The sequence below is a fragment of the Nipponia nippon genome, unplaced genomic scaffold (assembly GCF_047370975.1).
Source record: "Nipponia nippon isolate SJK-2023a ecotype South Korea unplaced genomic scaffold, ASM4737097v1 scaffold_13, whole genome shotgun sequence".
NCBI lineage: Eukaryota > Metazoa > Chordata > Aves > Pelecaniformes > Threskiornithidae > Nipponia > Nipponia nippon.
The window spans coordinates 4306934-4322070 of record NW_028262324.1 but is presented as its reverse complement, the minus strand read 5'-3'; the positions used below and the strand labels follow the sequence as shown (position 1 = coordinate 4322070).

General features: G+C 51.3%; 1 protein-coding gene across 2 annotated transcripts in view; it reads right to left on the bottom strand.

The window, feature by feature from the left end:
- The window catches only part of TOX2 (TOX high mobility group box family member 2), a 156571-nt gene extending 142281 nt beyond the window's left edge, over positions 1–14290 (bottom strand). Inside the window, exon 1 of one of the 2 annotated variants that reach the window (XM_087750362.1) lies at positions 14114–14290. In XM_087750362.1, the coding sequence (XP_087606488.1) occupies positions 14114–14215 (102 nt within the window). In that variant the 5' untranslated portion in view covers positions 14216–14290. Of the gene's footprint in view, positions 1–13111; positions 13278–14113 lie in introns of those variants that run through there. The other variant, XM_087750363.1, reaches the window with a different exon arrangement.
- Between the last annotated feature and the right edge of the window lie 847 nt (positions 14291–15137).

Here is a 15137-nt window from a genome sequence, read left to right as displayed (position 1 = left end):
CTGAACCCCAATGCACAGCTCCACCCATTCCACTTCATCCCGAGCTTGAGAGATGGCATCTTTTAGCTGAAACTCAAGTGACACATGAACACGGCATCCTGTGCACACAGGTTGGTTGTTGCAGAGCATCTCACAGCCAGGCCAGTTTCCCCCAGCTAAGGAGCCAGCCCGGGCACCCTTTAATTCTGTGGCAGCGCGGACTAATTGGACACTGCGACAGGAATAGATGTACAGCTATCTTAAGCATTCATCAACCTTATAAAGGTTAATTTGTTAGCCTTTCTGCTCCAGAAACAAGTTCTGCGTTCATTTATACCTCTGCAGATTCACCGGCTCAGAGGAGGTTTCAGAGATGTAACCTGGGCAAATTTTATCAATGAATTCAAATCTTGAGCTAAATCAGAAGGAGGAATGGATTTACCCTAATCCCCTCCAAACATTCATCAGCATCACCTACCAGCTCAGCAGGATTTAATCTCTTTTAATCTCTCAAAAACAGTGGAGTATATGGGGAAGAGGTTGGCCACACAGCAACGGTGGATCTGTCTCTCTCTCTCTCTCTTTCTTTTTTTTTTTTTTTAATAATTCTGGCTGCCAAATCACATTAAGCAGCACTTGGAAATTCATTAAGCTCTTTGCTAATATCACTTTCCAGGTAAACAACCGGTTGCCACCAAGACAGCATGCACACTTCAGAGGAGGGCCCACGCTATTTGGCAGAGGAGAAGAGGTGCCCATCCAGCAGCCTCCACAGGAACACAGTATCTCCATGAAGATGCTCCAGGAGCTTGAATCCCATCGGCTGGCTGGTGGCCAGCACGGGGACTGCACAGGCAGGCTTTGCCCTGGACTGTGGGCACTGATGGGGTGGAGATGCAGCGAGCCACTTTTTGGTGCTAGCATGGAACCACGCACGTAGCATCCACCAACGCTGCTGCAAAGCCAACAGCAGAAACACAGACCCCGGTGCCAAAAAACAAGCTTTGCTGTGCAGGTACCACGCTCTACAAACAGCTTAAATCCCAGCCCTGGGTGACTTACAGGGTGTTTTCATGCCTCCCACTAAAACTACCAGCAACAACGGCGATATTGGCTCAGATGGCTGTGGACGTCATGACCAGCGGCATCCCACCCCCGGTGGCTCCTGAGCCAAGGGGACCCCTGGCACAACATGCCTGACGGCAGCAGAGTCAGCGCAAGGGCGAATCCAATCTAGCGCGTTTAGGAGCGCCGGGATTAGAGCGTTAGCGTGTGATTCTAGGTTTACATAACACCACCAAACGATTTTGGCAGAAACAATTGGTATTAGCAAGGAAAACGAAGCATCAGGAACAGCCGGCAGAGCAAAGAGACACCTCTCGCAGCAGCCCCCAGGCTAAAAAGAAAATAAATAAGAAATGTAACAGAAGCAACACTTGGACAACAGGGAGGAAGAGGGGAAACCTCCGCAAGGGGAAATGAAACCTGAATCACAGCTGAGATGAGCAGGGAATTAAGCTTTCCTTTTTCACCTCCTTTCCACCCCCATCGGACTAAGCTTTCTGCTTTAAGGCACTCCAGTCAAGCCTGTGCCACTTAAACACAGCGAAGGGAAAGCCGTCTCGCCCAGGGCTCCAAGCTGTGAGGTCTAAGAGCTCCTGCCGAGCCGCCTCCGGCCCTGGGATGCTAATTGCAGAGCTCAGCGACGTCCAGGCAAGGACCCAAGGCACTGATCGCCTTGGCTAACCAGCCCCGCAGAGCCTGGCTCTGCCGCTGCATCGGGCAAAGCACCGACGGCGACAGGCATCATGCTTGGAAACGTTCAATCACACAAACTTTACATTATAATTTTTAAGCCAATTCAGCCTGGATGTTGGTGGGTTATTGTATTGGAGGTCGTGTTTATCCCCAAACAAATACAGCAGAAACCCCAAAGAAGGCTGGATCTCCCCCTTGGTCTCTCCAGTGGCTCCGGCTCTGGCCAAAGGGACGAAGCCATCAGTTTCAGGCGGCCCAGCTAGCCCTCATCCTGCTGTACGTGCCACGCTGCCACTGGGAGCAGCCGTGATGTGCATGCCCACGTTCAGAGAGCAGGACAGCAACCACCAGCCCTACTTCACAGCATCTGAGGACGTCTGGTCCCTTGGCACTCTGGCCTGGTGACCTTGTGATGAGAAAAGCCACAGCAGCAATTCAGAAACCTCTGGGTCCCGCAGCCTTCCTGCTATAACTGTGCTAAGCAAGGAGGCAGCCTGCTCTCGAGACCTTTTTTTGCCAAGTAGAGGATCCCTTCCAAGCTGGCACCATCCCCATGCTGATGACACGATGACAGTGACACAAGCTAGAGCCCCAGATCCAGAAGCACGCTCTTCCTGCCTCTGAGCTACCCAACATTTCCAACTCTGGGGGCAAATGAGAAACTCCATTTGAGCTTCAGAACATCATAAGACAATTCCACAAGACAACAGGATGGTGAAATCCACATTTCCCAGTTAACTCAGAGCAGTGCTTTCCTGCAAATGGAAACTGCATCTATGGCTTCACATGCAGCTCGTGGAGGACAGCTCTGGATAGAAGGACTTAAAATGAATCAAACTTCGTCCAAATCAGAAATAAGTTTCCATTATAACCTTGGATTTGCCCATTATACAAGCATCCCATTTTGATAATGACTATCACATCTTTACATTCAGATCCTGCCTCTATTCCTTGAAATTCAGTACTCAATCTCTGCTCTGGGAGCTTATAGAAGGCCCAACAGTTATACTTCAAATGGGGCATGTTCTTCTCTATCACATAGGTTTAGCGTGCAGCATCTCACATTCAGAAAGTTAGTCCTTAGATACTATCAACATCAAAATGAAAACAGGCTTTTGGTTCAGCTGGACATAGCAGGAATATTACAAAGGGACTTAGTGTGTCTACAGCACAGCCCGCAGCCTTGGGGCAGGGAAGTCACCTGCGTGGGGTGGCATCGCGCCACCACGCAAGGCACGGGAAGGCGCAAGAGTGGGAGAAGCAGATGATAATTTTGTACGAGGCTGCCCTTGTTTCCAGCTCTTCACTAATTTCCTCTCAGATTTGTACATTGTGATCTTTCCAGCCAAAAAATAAAACAAAATAAATGAAACCCTGCACTCTAACAGACTAGCAACACACGCAGGGAAAGGATGCCGGAGCCAGCTCTGGAGCCTGCGATCTGGATCCCTGCTCCTACAGGATGTGTTTCCAAATCTCAGTCAATACCACATGTTTTCCAAGGAACGAGGCATTTCACTTTTTATTAATTCTAACTAAAGCCCTTTTTATTACAAACTTCCTATTTAGTATTTGATTGCAGCCATCACCACTGAGACTCTCACCGTATCAGAGCAGAAAATCCACGGCTCGTAGTTGCTGTGGGCTATATATTGATATTTTTCTCTCCTGCCATCTCAATCCCAGAAGTTGCTATTGGAATTATTTTAAATATGCTTCCAGAGATCCCTTCCAGCCTAAGCTATTTTATGATTTCAAACATGTATTTATTTCATTTGCACTCGCGCTCTCACACAAATTTGGTACCCCATTTCCACAGATGACTGAAGTTACATATTGTTATTCCCACCAGGGTTTGGCGTCCCCCAAAAGAAGGTCACTACAAGCCAACCACCTCACTTAAAGGGCTGCAAGTTTATGAAACTAAAAAGACCATTTCATTAATATTTTTCCCCTTTTCAAAGCCCAACTCTTAAGTGGAAAAACTGATTTAATATAGTTTTCATAAAACCTACACTCTGGTCTGATTTAAATCAAACAGTTAAATACTCCACATGTACAGTTTGGCAGAGCCATGACAGAACTATCTGGTTTGCAAACAGACGGCCACCCGCAATTAATTTGCCACCTTGACACAGAAATGCAGGTTGTCAATTAATTAAAAAACACATGCCACTAGTCTTCAGTTCACCTTATGACCTGCAGTCTTTCCTCCTAGGCAGACTCTTTATCTTAAGGGGGAAAAAAAAAACCAAAAACCTACCACCTAATAATGAAAACATGACTCTGGTTTTCTTGGCATCTAATAAATGTTGTTCTCAGCTTTAACAGATTTATCAGGTTTAAAACCACCATGTCGCCAACATCCGTCTGGGGTAGAGGAGACCAGACTGTAATTCCAGTGCAGGTTCCTAAATATACACAGATTGAAGCCTGCGTGACCTCACTGTCTGGCTGCAGGGTTAGATCCACGGCGCTTGTTGGAAGGTTTTTCTTCTGCTTTCAAGGGCTCTTTGATCTTCAATCAACAATGCTTATCAGTGGTAAAGTCTGCCAGCCATTCCCAAAAGTTTGATATTTTTAACAGCACATTCTTCTTCTCCTTTGAATGCTATTTAGAGACAAGATAACACATCAGGGGAAAAGTTGCCTCCCTGGGTTTAACACGGACAAACAGAACAGGATCCTATCAGGAGGAGCACATATTTCTCAGTGCTACAACAAGCAGCAGCTTCTGTGGTTCATGTTCCCCCCCCCCAGTATTTCTGCTTTTTCTTCTTCAGATGACATCCAAACGCTTTTTTGCGCCCGTTGCATAAGCTGAGACAAGCCAAGTGTCCTGGTTTCAGCTGGGACACAGTTAATTTTCTTCCTTCTAGCTGGGATAGTGCTGTGTTTTGGATATAGTATGAGAGTAATGTTGATAACACACTGATGCTTTAGTTGTTGCTACACCGGTCAAGGACTCTTCACCTTCCCATGCTCTGCCAGGTGCACAAGAAGCCGGGAGGGGGCACAGCCAGGAGAGCTGACCCAGACCGGCCAAAGGGCTATTCCATACCATATGGCATCATGCTCAGTATATAAACTGGGGGAGTTGTCCGGGGGGCAGTGATTGCTGCTTGGGGATGGGATGGGCATCGGTTGGCAGGTGGTGAGCAATTGCATTGCGCATCACTTGCTTTGTATATTATTATTACTACTACTATTTTACTTTATTTCAATTATTAAACTACTTAACCCATGAGTTTTCTCACTTTTACTCTTCCAGTTCTCTGCCCCATCCCACTGAGGGGGGAGTGAGCGAGTGGCTGGGTGCTGCTTAGCTGCTGGCAGGGGTTAAACCACGACACCAAGATAATTCAATTAAGTGTTTCCATACAAAACTTCCTCTAAAGTTTTCATAAATTTAATTTCCATGCTGTCAAAGTTTCTTTTCACTAAGGACTCCGGGGCACACTGCCCCTCTTCTGACACTAGGGACTAGAAAACTAATTCCCTAAAAATACATCATTCTTCCATGGCAGGCATGCTGTGCTGAGATGGCTCACCATATAAAAACCCACTGTTCAAAGAAGCACCCACAAAAAATGAGAAACATGGAATGGATTTAAATTGTTATTTTTTTGACAGAGAAAAAAAAAAATCACCTGTATTTTAGGGTTCAGTTACTGTAAGCAATGAAACAAAATGTCTTTGAATTCAGAGCTAGAAAGCAGCGTCAGCCAGGGACACCCGAAGCCCACGAACGCCTCTGTGGGTGCAGCTGCGCTGGCCTTGGATAAGCCAACCTTTGGCAGCCCATGCTGTCCTCCCCGCTGCTGCAGTGCCCCAAAGGTCCCTGGCAGCATCTTCCCCATGGTGTAAAGGAAAGGTGATGGTAGAGGTGCAATAAAATAGCTCATCACTGACCCAGAGCTCAGCTTTTGGGGGAGAAAGGAGCTCAGCCTGCTTGCTGCTAGGAACAGGACTGAGCCCACCAGTTCCCCATGTGGACAGCGAGCTGCTGCGAGACCAGCGCCATGTGAGACCAAGCTCTCCGTGACCACCACCTGCCCCCTCTCCTCCCCTACACAGGGTCATCCTCCACATTAAAAATGTTGTATTTGAGGGTTTTCAAATGGCTTAACAACTCCTAATGAGCTGTACAGCTCTACCACCTTCCCAGGGAGAGGGAGGAGATGCTCAGGGGATAAACCACTGGGTAAATCAGGCTGGAAAGGTGAAACTCTTTCATAGGTATAAACATGGAGATCCACATCTTTGGAAGAGAGAAGCCTTTCAGGGTGCCCTGGGCTCTGCTTGTACCTCTCCACGTACCTGGATCTCCTGCAACAGATGCTCAGTACATGGGATGGCTCAAATTGTTCATTAAAATAACCACCAAATGCCTGGGGCACCCCAAAATGACCTGCTGCTTCTGGAGACGGAGACCTAGGCCAGTTCATGAGTGCAGGCTCCACCCTGCAAGCAGAAGGAGATGAGGAGGAAGATGAAGACGATGGTTTTCTCTAAAGCCGAGAGGAGAGGAGGAGCGCAGTGTGCAGGCAGACAGCCTGGGAAAAAGGGGATGGAGCCTCCCTGATGAGTCCAGACGGGAATGGAAACTCTGAGTCATCGGTAGGTTTTGTGGAAAGAAAAACCTGCTAATGTGATCCAGCTAATCCGATAAAAAAAGTGCTCCTCGCCACCACCGAGGTGGAACAGGATCCACGGGGCACAGGCAGCCCAGTCCTGGGAGAATACACAACCTGGGTGACAGAGAAGACGGTGGCATGCCACCAGAGGCGAGGATGGCGTGTGCCAGCATGCCCAGCGCTCGCTCCTCCATCTCGCCCGAGCACCGTGGTGCTGGGGCCACCCATCGTGGAGCAGGGGCTGCCCCAGCCCTTCTCCGCAGGGCTGCTGGCTTCAGCCACGTGGAAGCAAAGATGCACATCAGGAGTGGGGAGGAGAGGCTCAGGGCAGAGCAGCAGCAAGTTTTATCATCCACCCTGCTTGGGAACAGGGCCCCATACTGCTGCCCCCCTTTTCTAGCTCCTGCTAGGTTATGAGAACCTTAGAAACACAGAAAAAAAAAAAATGCACCATGAGAGCAGGAGGTTGGGTCCTTAAACCAACAACAACAAAAAAAATCTACATTTTAAACATTTGCACAAACCAGCCTCCTGTGTCCAGGCTGCAATCAGAGGTCAAGAAAACTGGCTCAGACCAAGAGTCACCCGATTTCTGCAGATAACGTTCCTCAGAAGCCACGCGTGGCAACCAGCATAAACCGACTGGTCCAGGGCCCTAATTTAACACTTACCTAACAGTTACATTCACCACAGAGCTGAACTGAAATCGCACGGTCGTCAGGAAGAGACTTAATTATATCTGCAGAGGTCAACCAATCTATGCAAAAGATTACGGCGGAGGAGAGATATTCTGTGGCATAATGCAAAGATTTCGCCTGCAGGCGACGCAGCAGCCAATGCCATTTTTCAAAGAAGAAATGGCATCCATCAGAACAAAACCACCAGCGGGAAACAATAGAAAGAGGGGGGGATGCAGATGATTAAAACATTTAAATCTGGTCATATAAGTGCAAAAACAGGCAATTTAACACCGTTTTCAATCACTTTTTTTTTTTTTTAAAGAATGGTTTGATTAGTGCTTGTTTCAGTAAGTTTTGTTGTGAGATTTCTCCCCCATGCAGCTGAACTGTGCATCCCCAAGTATAAGCTTTAATTATATGAAAACGTGTGTGTAAAATCACAAAGGTGGAACATTAGAGCTCAAACCTCCAATTAGGAGTTAATGGTATCAAAGCTGGAATCACGCTAACACTTTACCCTGACTTTAGAAATGCAGAATAAAATATAAAGAAGAGGCAGAGAAGGTGGTACACAACAGCTTCAGACAGAAGCCTTGCATTTGCTGGATGGAAAATTGTCAAGGAAAGCACATTAGCAGCACAATATCTTATTTTTAATGTAGAGCTGTAAGGAAAACACAATTATATGCTTCATTTATACTGAAAGATATAACCCAACTTATGGTAAAAGCATTTAGAGCTCATTTTGTAAAAAAACGGATGAGCACAAAGGTAATAGGGAAAAATTGTGCACCTAGAGGGGATAACGCTCCCCCACCACAGCACGCTCCTGCTTGGCCGGTCCGTACGCAGCGGTGGAGCGGTCCTCACCTCCCGCTCCTTGCGCCCAGCGCCAGAGAGACGCAAAGTGAAGGCAGAATGAGAAGAGAGATCTTTCTTCAAGCACTGCAGAAATACTACAATGGTGACAACAACCACTGGGAAAGAAGCCGGCAGCACCCATTCTTACAACTAGCAAAAGCAGGGCCCTGAAGGAGCTCTGCAAGGGTTACAGGCGCTCTCCCCACTGCCCCGGAGCGAGCAGCAGCCATGCGCTACGCAAGCTATAGGATGCTCCGGTCTGTTACAAGCAAAATACAATTTATCAACAGAATGTTTTCTCCATTATGGATGCACAAACTCATCTTGGTGCCTGTTGCAAGCTCAGATGTATAGAGTAAGTCCAGAGCTGTTCACGGATCTACCCTGTGGTTATGGCGGTGTAACATGCAATAGGCTTTGGACCACTGATTTAGGGGACAATGTTTATAGTTGATTTGAACCATTGTAAATATATCAGAGAAACTTGCAAAATTTTGATCTTGAATTTTGGTCTCTTGATGCCTCCTCTGCTACAGGGGCTTTCACGGATCAGGCCCTTGACAAGGTTATTCAGGAGCGGCCCTAACAAGCATGTTATATACAAGTCAGATCAGTCTTCAAAATATCTCCATTGTTCCAAAAACAACCAGATTAAAGCCTTCCCTCTGCGTGTACAGAGGGAACAACAATTTCTATGAATGGATGGACATTCATTATTAAGCTCCCAATCCCTGACTTAAAAGCCCAAGGCAAAATGGAGCTTCAAATGCTTTCTGCTGTGCAACCCATCAAAGATCACTCTGCAGAATGCAGGGTTGTCCCATGGAGTAGCTCAAACACTTTTCAGAGGAAGTCCTTGCCCATATTCAGGGCCTAAAAAAGTCCACATTTGCAAATCCACAGGAGCTGCCTGCCAAATGAGAATAAAATGGGCCCCAAATTAAAAATTTGCCTGACTTTGTTCCCCATCCAAAATTCTCCATCTCCAAAGAAAGGTTTATGCTACTTCAAAACAGAGTTGGCTTAGAAAGTAGAAAGGAAAAGAATATATTTAATGTTCCAGAATGGCAAAGCAGTTCTGGAACGATGAAAAAGGGACCGTGTTTACCACTGCAATGTACAATTTATGGTAAAAGTCAAAACAAAACAGAATGTTCCACAGAAATGCATTCGCTACATCGACCCGGGCTCATACCAGCAGCTCAGATCCCATTTCTGAAGGGTTCTTAAAAGAAAGAGCATTGGTTGCAGATTAATACTCATCTCATGACTAGTAGATTTTAATTATCCATAATTTATGATGGTGTATTGGCGAAATAGTTTTTGTCAATTTATCAGCCTAAAAGGCAAGACACAGTGTGTTTGGAGATGCAAAGCCACAGAGCCCCGTTAGAAAGATTTGGGACAAGATTTGACGGTGCAGTTGAACGGTACAGAAATGCTACAGGGTTACCAGGGCTCCCCAGCACGTATCTCCCAGGAACTGCTGGAGGTTCCCAAGGACCACGGGCACTCCCAGTGTCAAAGCGGCGTGCTTGCTCTGCAAGGATTAGGTATTCCCAGGCTGGGTCCTCCTCCTCCCCATCAATCACTGCCCTAAGTGGAAATTAGGCATCGTGCTAACCAAGTCTGATCATTGATACACCAGAAGCAACCAAGAAGAATTTATATTTAAATTTCTTTCTGCGAGAAGAATGGAGATGTTAATTCACCCCCCAAAGTTGCCCCCAGGGAGAAGGGAGCAGGATTATTGCTCGTGCATCACAGCACAGCATCACTGCACACACTGCATGAAAGAGCATGCGGTACTCTGCTCAGGCAGGATTCCTGCCGTATGCCTCCCTTGCAAAAGCAATTTTGCCCAGGCTAAGAATGAAAAAAACCCTCCTGTACTTTGTGGACCCACAGAACTTAAGATCTGGGAAAATCCTTCCACGCTGGTATATCAGACAGCATATTAGATGATGTTGCTAAAGCTCTGCTAAGGGCAGAACGAGCCACTGTGTTACTGAACTGCGTGTTTTTTTCCCATGGTTTACTTATTGTGAAACACAAATGCAAAGGGTCTTCCTAGAGTTTAAGTGGGAAAAATCCTCAAGTTTTCGCGAAGCAACTGGGGGGGATGTGAAAACATCCCACCCCAGACCGACAATCCCCTTACATGGTGGAGGAACACGCTGCCTCGCCCCCGTTAACACCATCACAACACCCAGGCAGCAGCGAGACACCGTGAAAGCTCCCCTTCCCCAGCAAGGGAGCAGGAGGGGGGTCTGCAGCAGGTACCAATGTCCCAGGAAAAAGGCCAGAGGGGACAGAAAAAGGGGCTTTAGACTGAGATTTAAAAAGCGGAATCCAAAACAGAGGTAGGTGCTCCCTTCAGTGGGGCTCAGGTGGCCAACGACAGAGACGGGTGTCACAGTCTGGATGAAGGCTCCTTGCAGAGATTGCACCACTTTCAGCTGAACCTCCCCAGTCCCTCGTGGCCGCTATGCAGACACAATCTAATGCACAAGCGGTGTTTCTTCTGTGCAGTCCCAAAGATGGAGCAGGTCCTGGATCCGGCCCACGGGAAGGAGGTGAGGGGCCAGCACGCCGGTGTGGGAAATGCTCGTTGCAGCGTGCCCTTGGAGAGGCTTTCGGGTGGCTCTGGGAACTCCTTATGGCCCCTGCACCTTGGGCTGAGCCCAGTGCAACCCTAAAAATCCTGCCAAGGAGCATCAGTCCTCCAGGCTGTGAGTGGCAGCTCTCCGGGCACCGGGAAGTTTGGGGTTGGTTCCTCTTCCCACCTGCCATGGCAAGCTGCTGCGTACGAGGCCACCCGTGATGGGGACTGCTTTACATGGGGAGTCCCTTTTCCCCTGCCCCAGTGCCACCAGCATGCCCAATGCATAAAATCTCCTCACCAAATGCAGTCAGCAGAGGGGAAGGCTCCTTCTCACCCTGCCTGCCGGGGCACAAGGGACCCCATTCTCCACCCATGGCTGTCCAGCCCCTCACTCCCCCCACCGGTCCCTCCCAGTGGCCAGCCCTTCGAGGGAAAACAGGGATGCTCCAGAAGCAGTTAAAGAAAGGTTGCAAATGCCCTCCTTCTGGGGAGGCCTCGGCTGAACGTACGCTCCCATTTCATTATCCCTCTAAACATCCCTTGTCCTTTTAAAAATGGAAATGCTGATACCCAGTAGGCACCTCTGTAGCTACAAAGAGAAACCGTGGCTTACTGCAGCGCACAGGTGAGATCGGAGACCTCACAGTAACAATATCATGTTCAGTAAGCGCACAAAACAATTACATTAACATTTCAGGATGCTTTGGGCTAAGGCGCATCTCCCCGGCAAGCTTGCTGGCGATGGGCGTGCAGGCAGAGCTCTGCCGTGCTCTCAGCGAGTTATTTATACACAGTGACACGGCACGCTCCTTCCCGGCTTCTCTGCCTCCCTCCTAAATAAATAAATAAACAGAGCAGCCCTTTGGGAGAAAAAAGCTGAACCTGAACAGAACAAGCCCTTTAAATCAAAGGCCTTTAAAGCCCCTCCATAAACTCAGTGAAGCAGGAGGATAGCAACCAGCCTGTAAGCACTCCTTGCCCAGGTCCTTCCTAGAGATGGATTTCATCCGGGATACCTACATGCGATAGTGGAAGAACTTCTGATTTTTCCACCCCACCCCACCCTACTCTGTAGCTTTTTAAAGTGGAAACGTTTTGAGGCAGACTCTGGCTTAGCCCAGCTCTGGGCTGAGCCACCAGCACTGGACAGGAGCAACGGGGTTGGGACCAGTGTGAGTTTTTGGAGCTTCCCAGAGGGTCCCATGCGGCTCCGAGGACGCAGGTGTGCTCAGACAGCACTCTCCGTAGCGGGCACAAAGATAACAGCGTGCTGGTGGCGATCCTCAGCCGTACGCCACCCCACACCGGCCGGAGAAGTTCTCTGAAGCAAAGTCTGCAATTCCACCGCCCGCTCCGCACTGGGCCACGTTTTGATGCTGAAGTACAACCATTGTACCTGCATTCGGCCGGGAAAACAAAGTCAACCCATTTCATCTCTGGCTTTGCTCCAGCAGCCTCATTCCACAGACAAACGTGCACCGCTGTGCATAAACAAATGACATTTGATAACTCAGAAAAGAACAGAAGAAGAAGAAAAAAAAAAAAAAAAAAGAGCCCTGAATAGCAGAAAAGGGTAAGTCACTTCCTTTCTTCCTCCCGGTGCCTTAAGCTCCTCCGTAGCAGTGACAACAGCAGCATCTGGTGGCAGTGGTCAGTACCTGGGGTGCTCCTCTCCAGTGTCCCATCCACCCTGGCCAGCAGCGAAACGCACCCACTCCTCCTCGCGGGCTGCGCTCGCTGGAGACCCAGAAGAGGCGATTTCCCCAGCCTCCCCGTCCGCAGCGCCGTGCGACAGCAAGGACCCGCGGATCAATTGCGACCGCCTAATCCGGGACTAATCTCAGGGATTCAGGCCACGGATGAGCTGACAACGCGGTGCCCCGCGCACCCCAAGGCTGAGGCGGGCGCTGCTGGGGGGATGCTGGGACCGCGCAGACCCGCGGCAAGGGCCCGCAGCGCTGCGGGCACGACTGTGAGCACCAGCTCCCACAGAGAAAACTGGAAGGTGAACTAAATCATATCCGCATCTAACAACTTCTTGGTAAAATCGAGTTCCTAAAGCCATTAGGATTCGGGGGTTGCCGCAGTTCCCAGCAGCACACGCTTGCATGATCCCAGACTTTCAGCTTTTGCACACTTTATCAGCTGACGTTTCAGCGGCACGGATGACCTGCTCCCAGGTGACCTGTCTCTCGTTAGTATTTTAAGAGCATGTTTAACATTTTAAGAGCAACGGCAATGATAATAAAACAGTTTGAAACTGGCAGCATGTGGATATAGAAGAAATCAATTTAAGTTGTTTCCTTGCAGCATAATCAGGCATCTCAAAATAAATGAGAACTATTAGGTTTGCTACAACTTAATAAAAAGAGATAAATAACCCAAATGACAAAGAACAGTTAAATACATATATTGATACATAAAGATTAATTTGCTGCATCTGGGAAGCCACGCAGGTTTCCCTCTCCTTGTTTCTAAAGAATTTGATCCCAAAGTACCACAACAGCGAGATGAGCCGAGGGCATCCTGAGCTGCAGTCCCAACGCAGGAGAGCATTTTCTCCCTTTACAAACGTTTTTTAATGCAATTACCTGCATTTGGCCCAGGAGGACACAGCCAGGGTTACGTCTCGGAGCTCATGGCGGTGATCCTCCCTCCCTCCAAAGGGGTCTGCTTCCTACGGCTTTGTTGCTGAAACATCACCGCTATTTACCTACACGCCAGGAAGGCGATACTCGCAGCCAACTCTTTAGCCCTGAAGTACGAAAGCGATACTCGCAGAGAACTCTTTATCCCTGAAGTACAGCATCTCTCTCCTTCACTTCGTCTTCTCTCGGATGAGGGAAATTTCCTACAGCACCTCCGGTGCTCTCAAATATCCCCCTGCGGAGCCCTCTCTCCTTACAAGAAGAGGGTGCTTTGCCTTGCAGCTGCAGCGAGCGGGGAAAATGTAGGTTAGGGAGCTTTCCTCGCCGTGCTGCGGGTCCTGGGGAGCACAACCCCCCCGGGGCCGGGGCCGGGGCCCGCACTTCGGGGAGCAGCAGCGCCGGGGGAGCGCGGGCAGGTGGGTGCCGAGGCGAGGGGCAGAGCCGGAGCCCCGGCTCCGGAGGTGCCAGCCAAGAAGGTGGAAAACAACACAGCAAACAACAACAACAACAAAAGTGCCCGACAACAACCACAACAACAAAACCCCCACGTACACCGCTTCGGGCCACACGCTCCCGTAGGGAAAATATTAAATAAACCCAGCGCTCGAAACGAACACACCAACAAACAGCCCCAAAGAGCCGCGCTCACCCCAGAGCCTTTCCCTCCCGGCCGCGACCGCTCCCGGCCTGCCCCGCCGGGGCTCGGGCTCCTCCCGCCCCGCAGCTCCGCTCGCCCCGCCGGAGAGCGCGGCGGGGCCGGTGCCGGGGCGGCCCGGGGACCCGACGGCTCCCCCCGCCCCGCTTCCAGACCACTTTCAAAATTCCCTCCCGCAGCAGCCGGGCGCCGCCGGCACTTTCCTTCCTCCCCCCGCGGTAGAAGTTGCGGGACGCGCCGAGCGAAGCCGCCCGGGCGGCCCCCCACATCCCCCCCCGCCGCACCGGTACCTTGTTGCAGTGATAATAATCCAGCGGCCCCAGGCAAGTGGGGTCGGCGCCGGGCAGGGAGCCCACGGCGGTGGGGGCGGAGGGGTAAAACCTAACGTCCATGCCGGGGCTGCGGGCGGCGGCAGGCGGGGGCTCCAGCGGGCATGGACCCGGCTGCGGCGGTGCCTCTGGCGCGGGAGGCGGGGAGAGGGCGGGCGGCGGCGGCGGGGGGGCGGGCGGCGGCCCCCGGCCCGCCCCGCTCCGCGCCGCCCCGCGCCGGGGCCGCTATTGTTCGCGGCGGGGCCGGGCGGGTCCCCCCCCGGCGGCCGGGCCGCCCCCGCCCCGCTGCCGGCACCGGCGGGTGCTGGGGCACCTCGGGGCGGCGGGGCCGGAGCCCCTGCGGGGCGCCGGGGGAGGGAGGGGAGCGGGACGGCCCCGCAGCCCCGGCCCCGGCTCCGGCCCGCCCGGGAGGGGAAGCGCCGGGGGCGACGCCGGTGCCCGCTCCCTGGCGGGGACCCCGTCGCGTCTCCTCTGCCCCCGGCCCCCACCGCAACGCCGTGCCCGGCTTTACCCTCCTCCCGACGCAGGACGGTGCCAAGCAGCCTTCTTTTCCCCCTGGTGCCCACCGCCTGAAGAAGGACGCTTTCCGTCGTGCTGATCCACCCTACACCCTCCGGCACCCACGGGCCTGCGTCTCCCCACGCACTCTCCCACCCGGGAGAGAAAAGCCGGTCTCAGCCCCTGGCGCTGGTGTTGGCTTCCCGCTCCCCAAGGGATGGAGACCCACAGCCTCCCACCACCCCAGGCTGCCCGGCTTTCTACACCTCTCTGTCTTTATGCACCCCACTGTTGAAAAGGCAGCACCCATCCATGGTCAACCACCGGCCCTCCCCCTCCGACTCCCCACAGGCCGGGGCTCGCAGGGCAGACTGGCACGCAGAGCCCAAATCCAGCGGGTGGGGAGGGAGGATGCTCTGCGGGGGACAGGCTGAGCCCTGCCCGGCGGCCCTGGGCCGTGCGGGATTACCCCCTTTCTGCTCTCCTG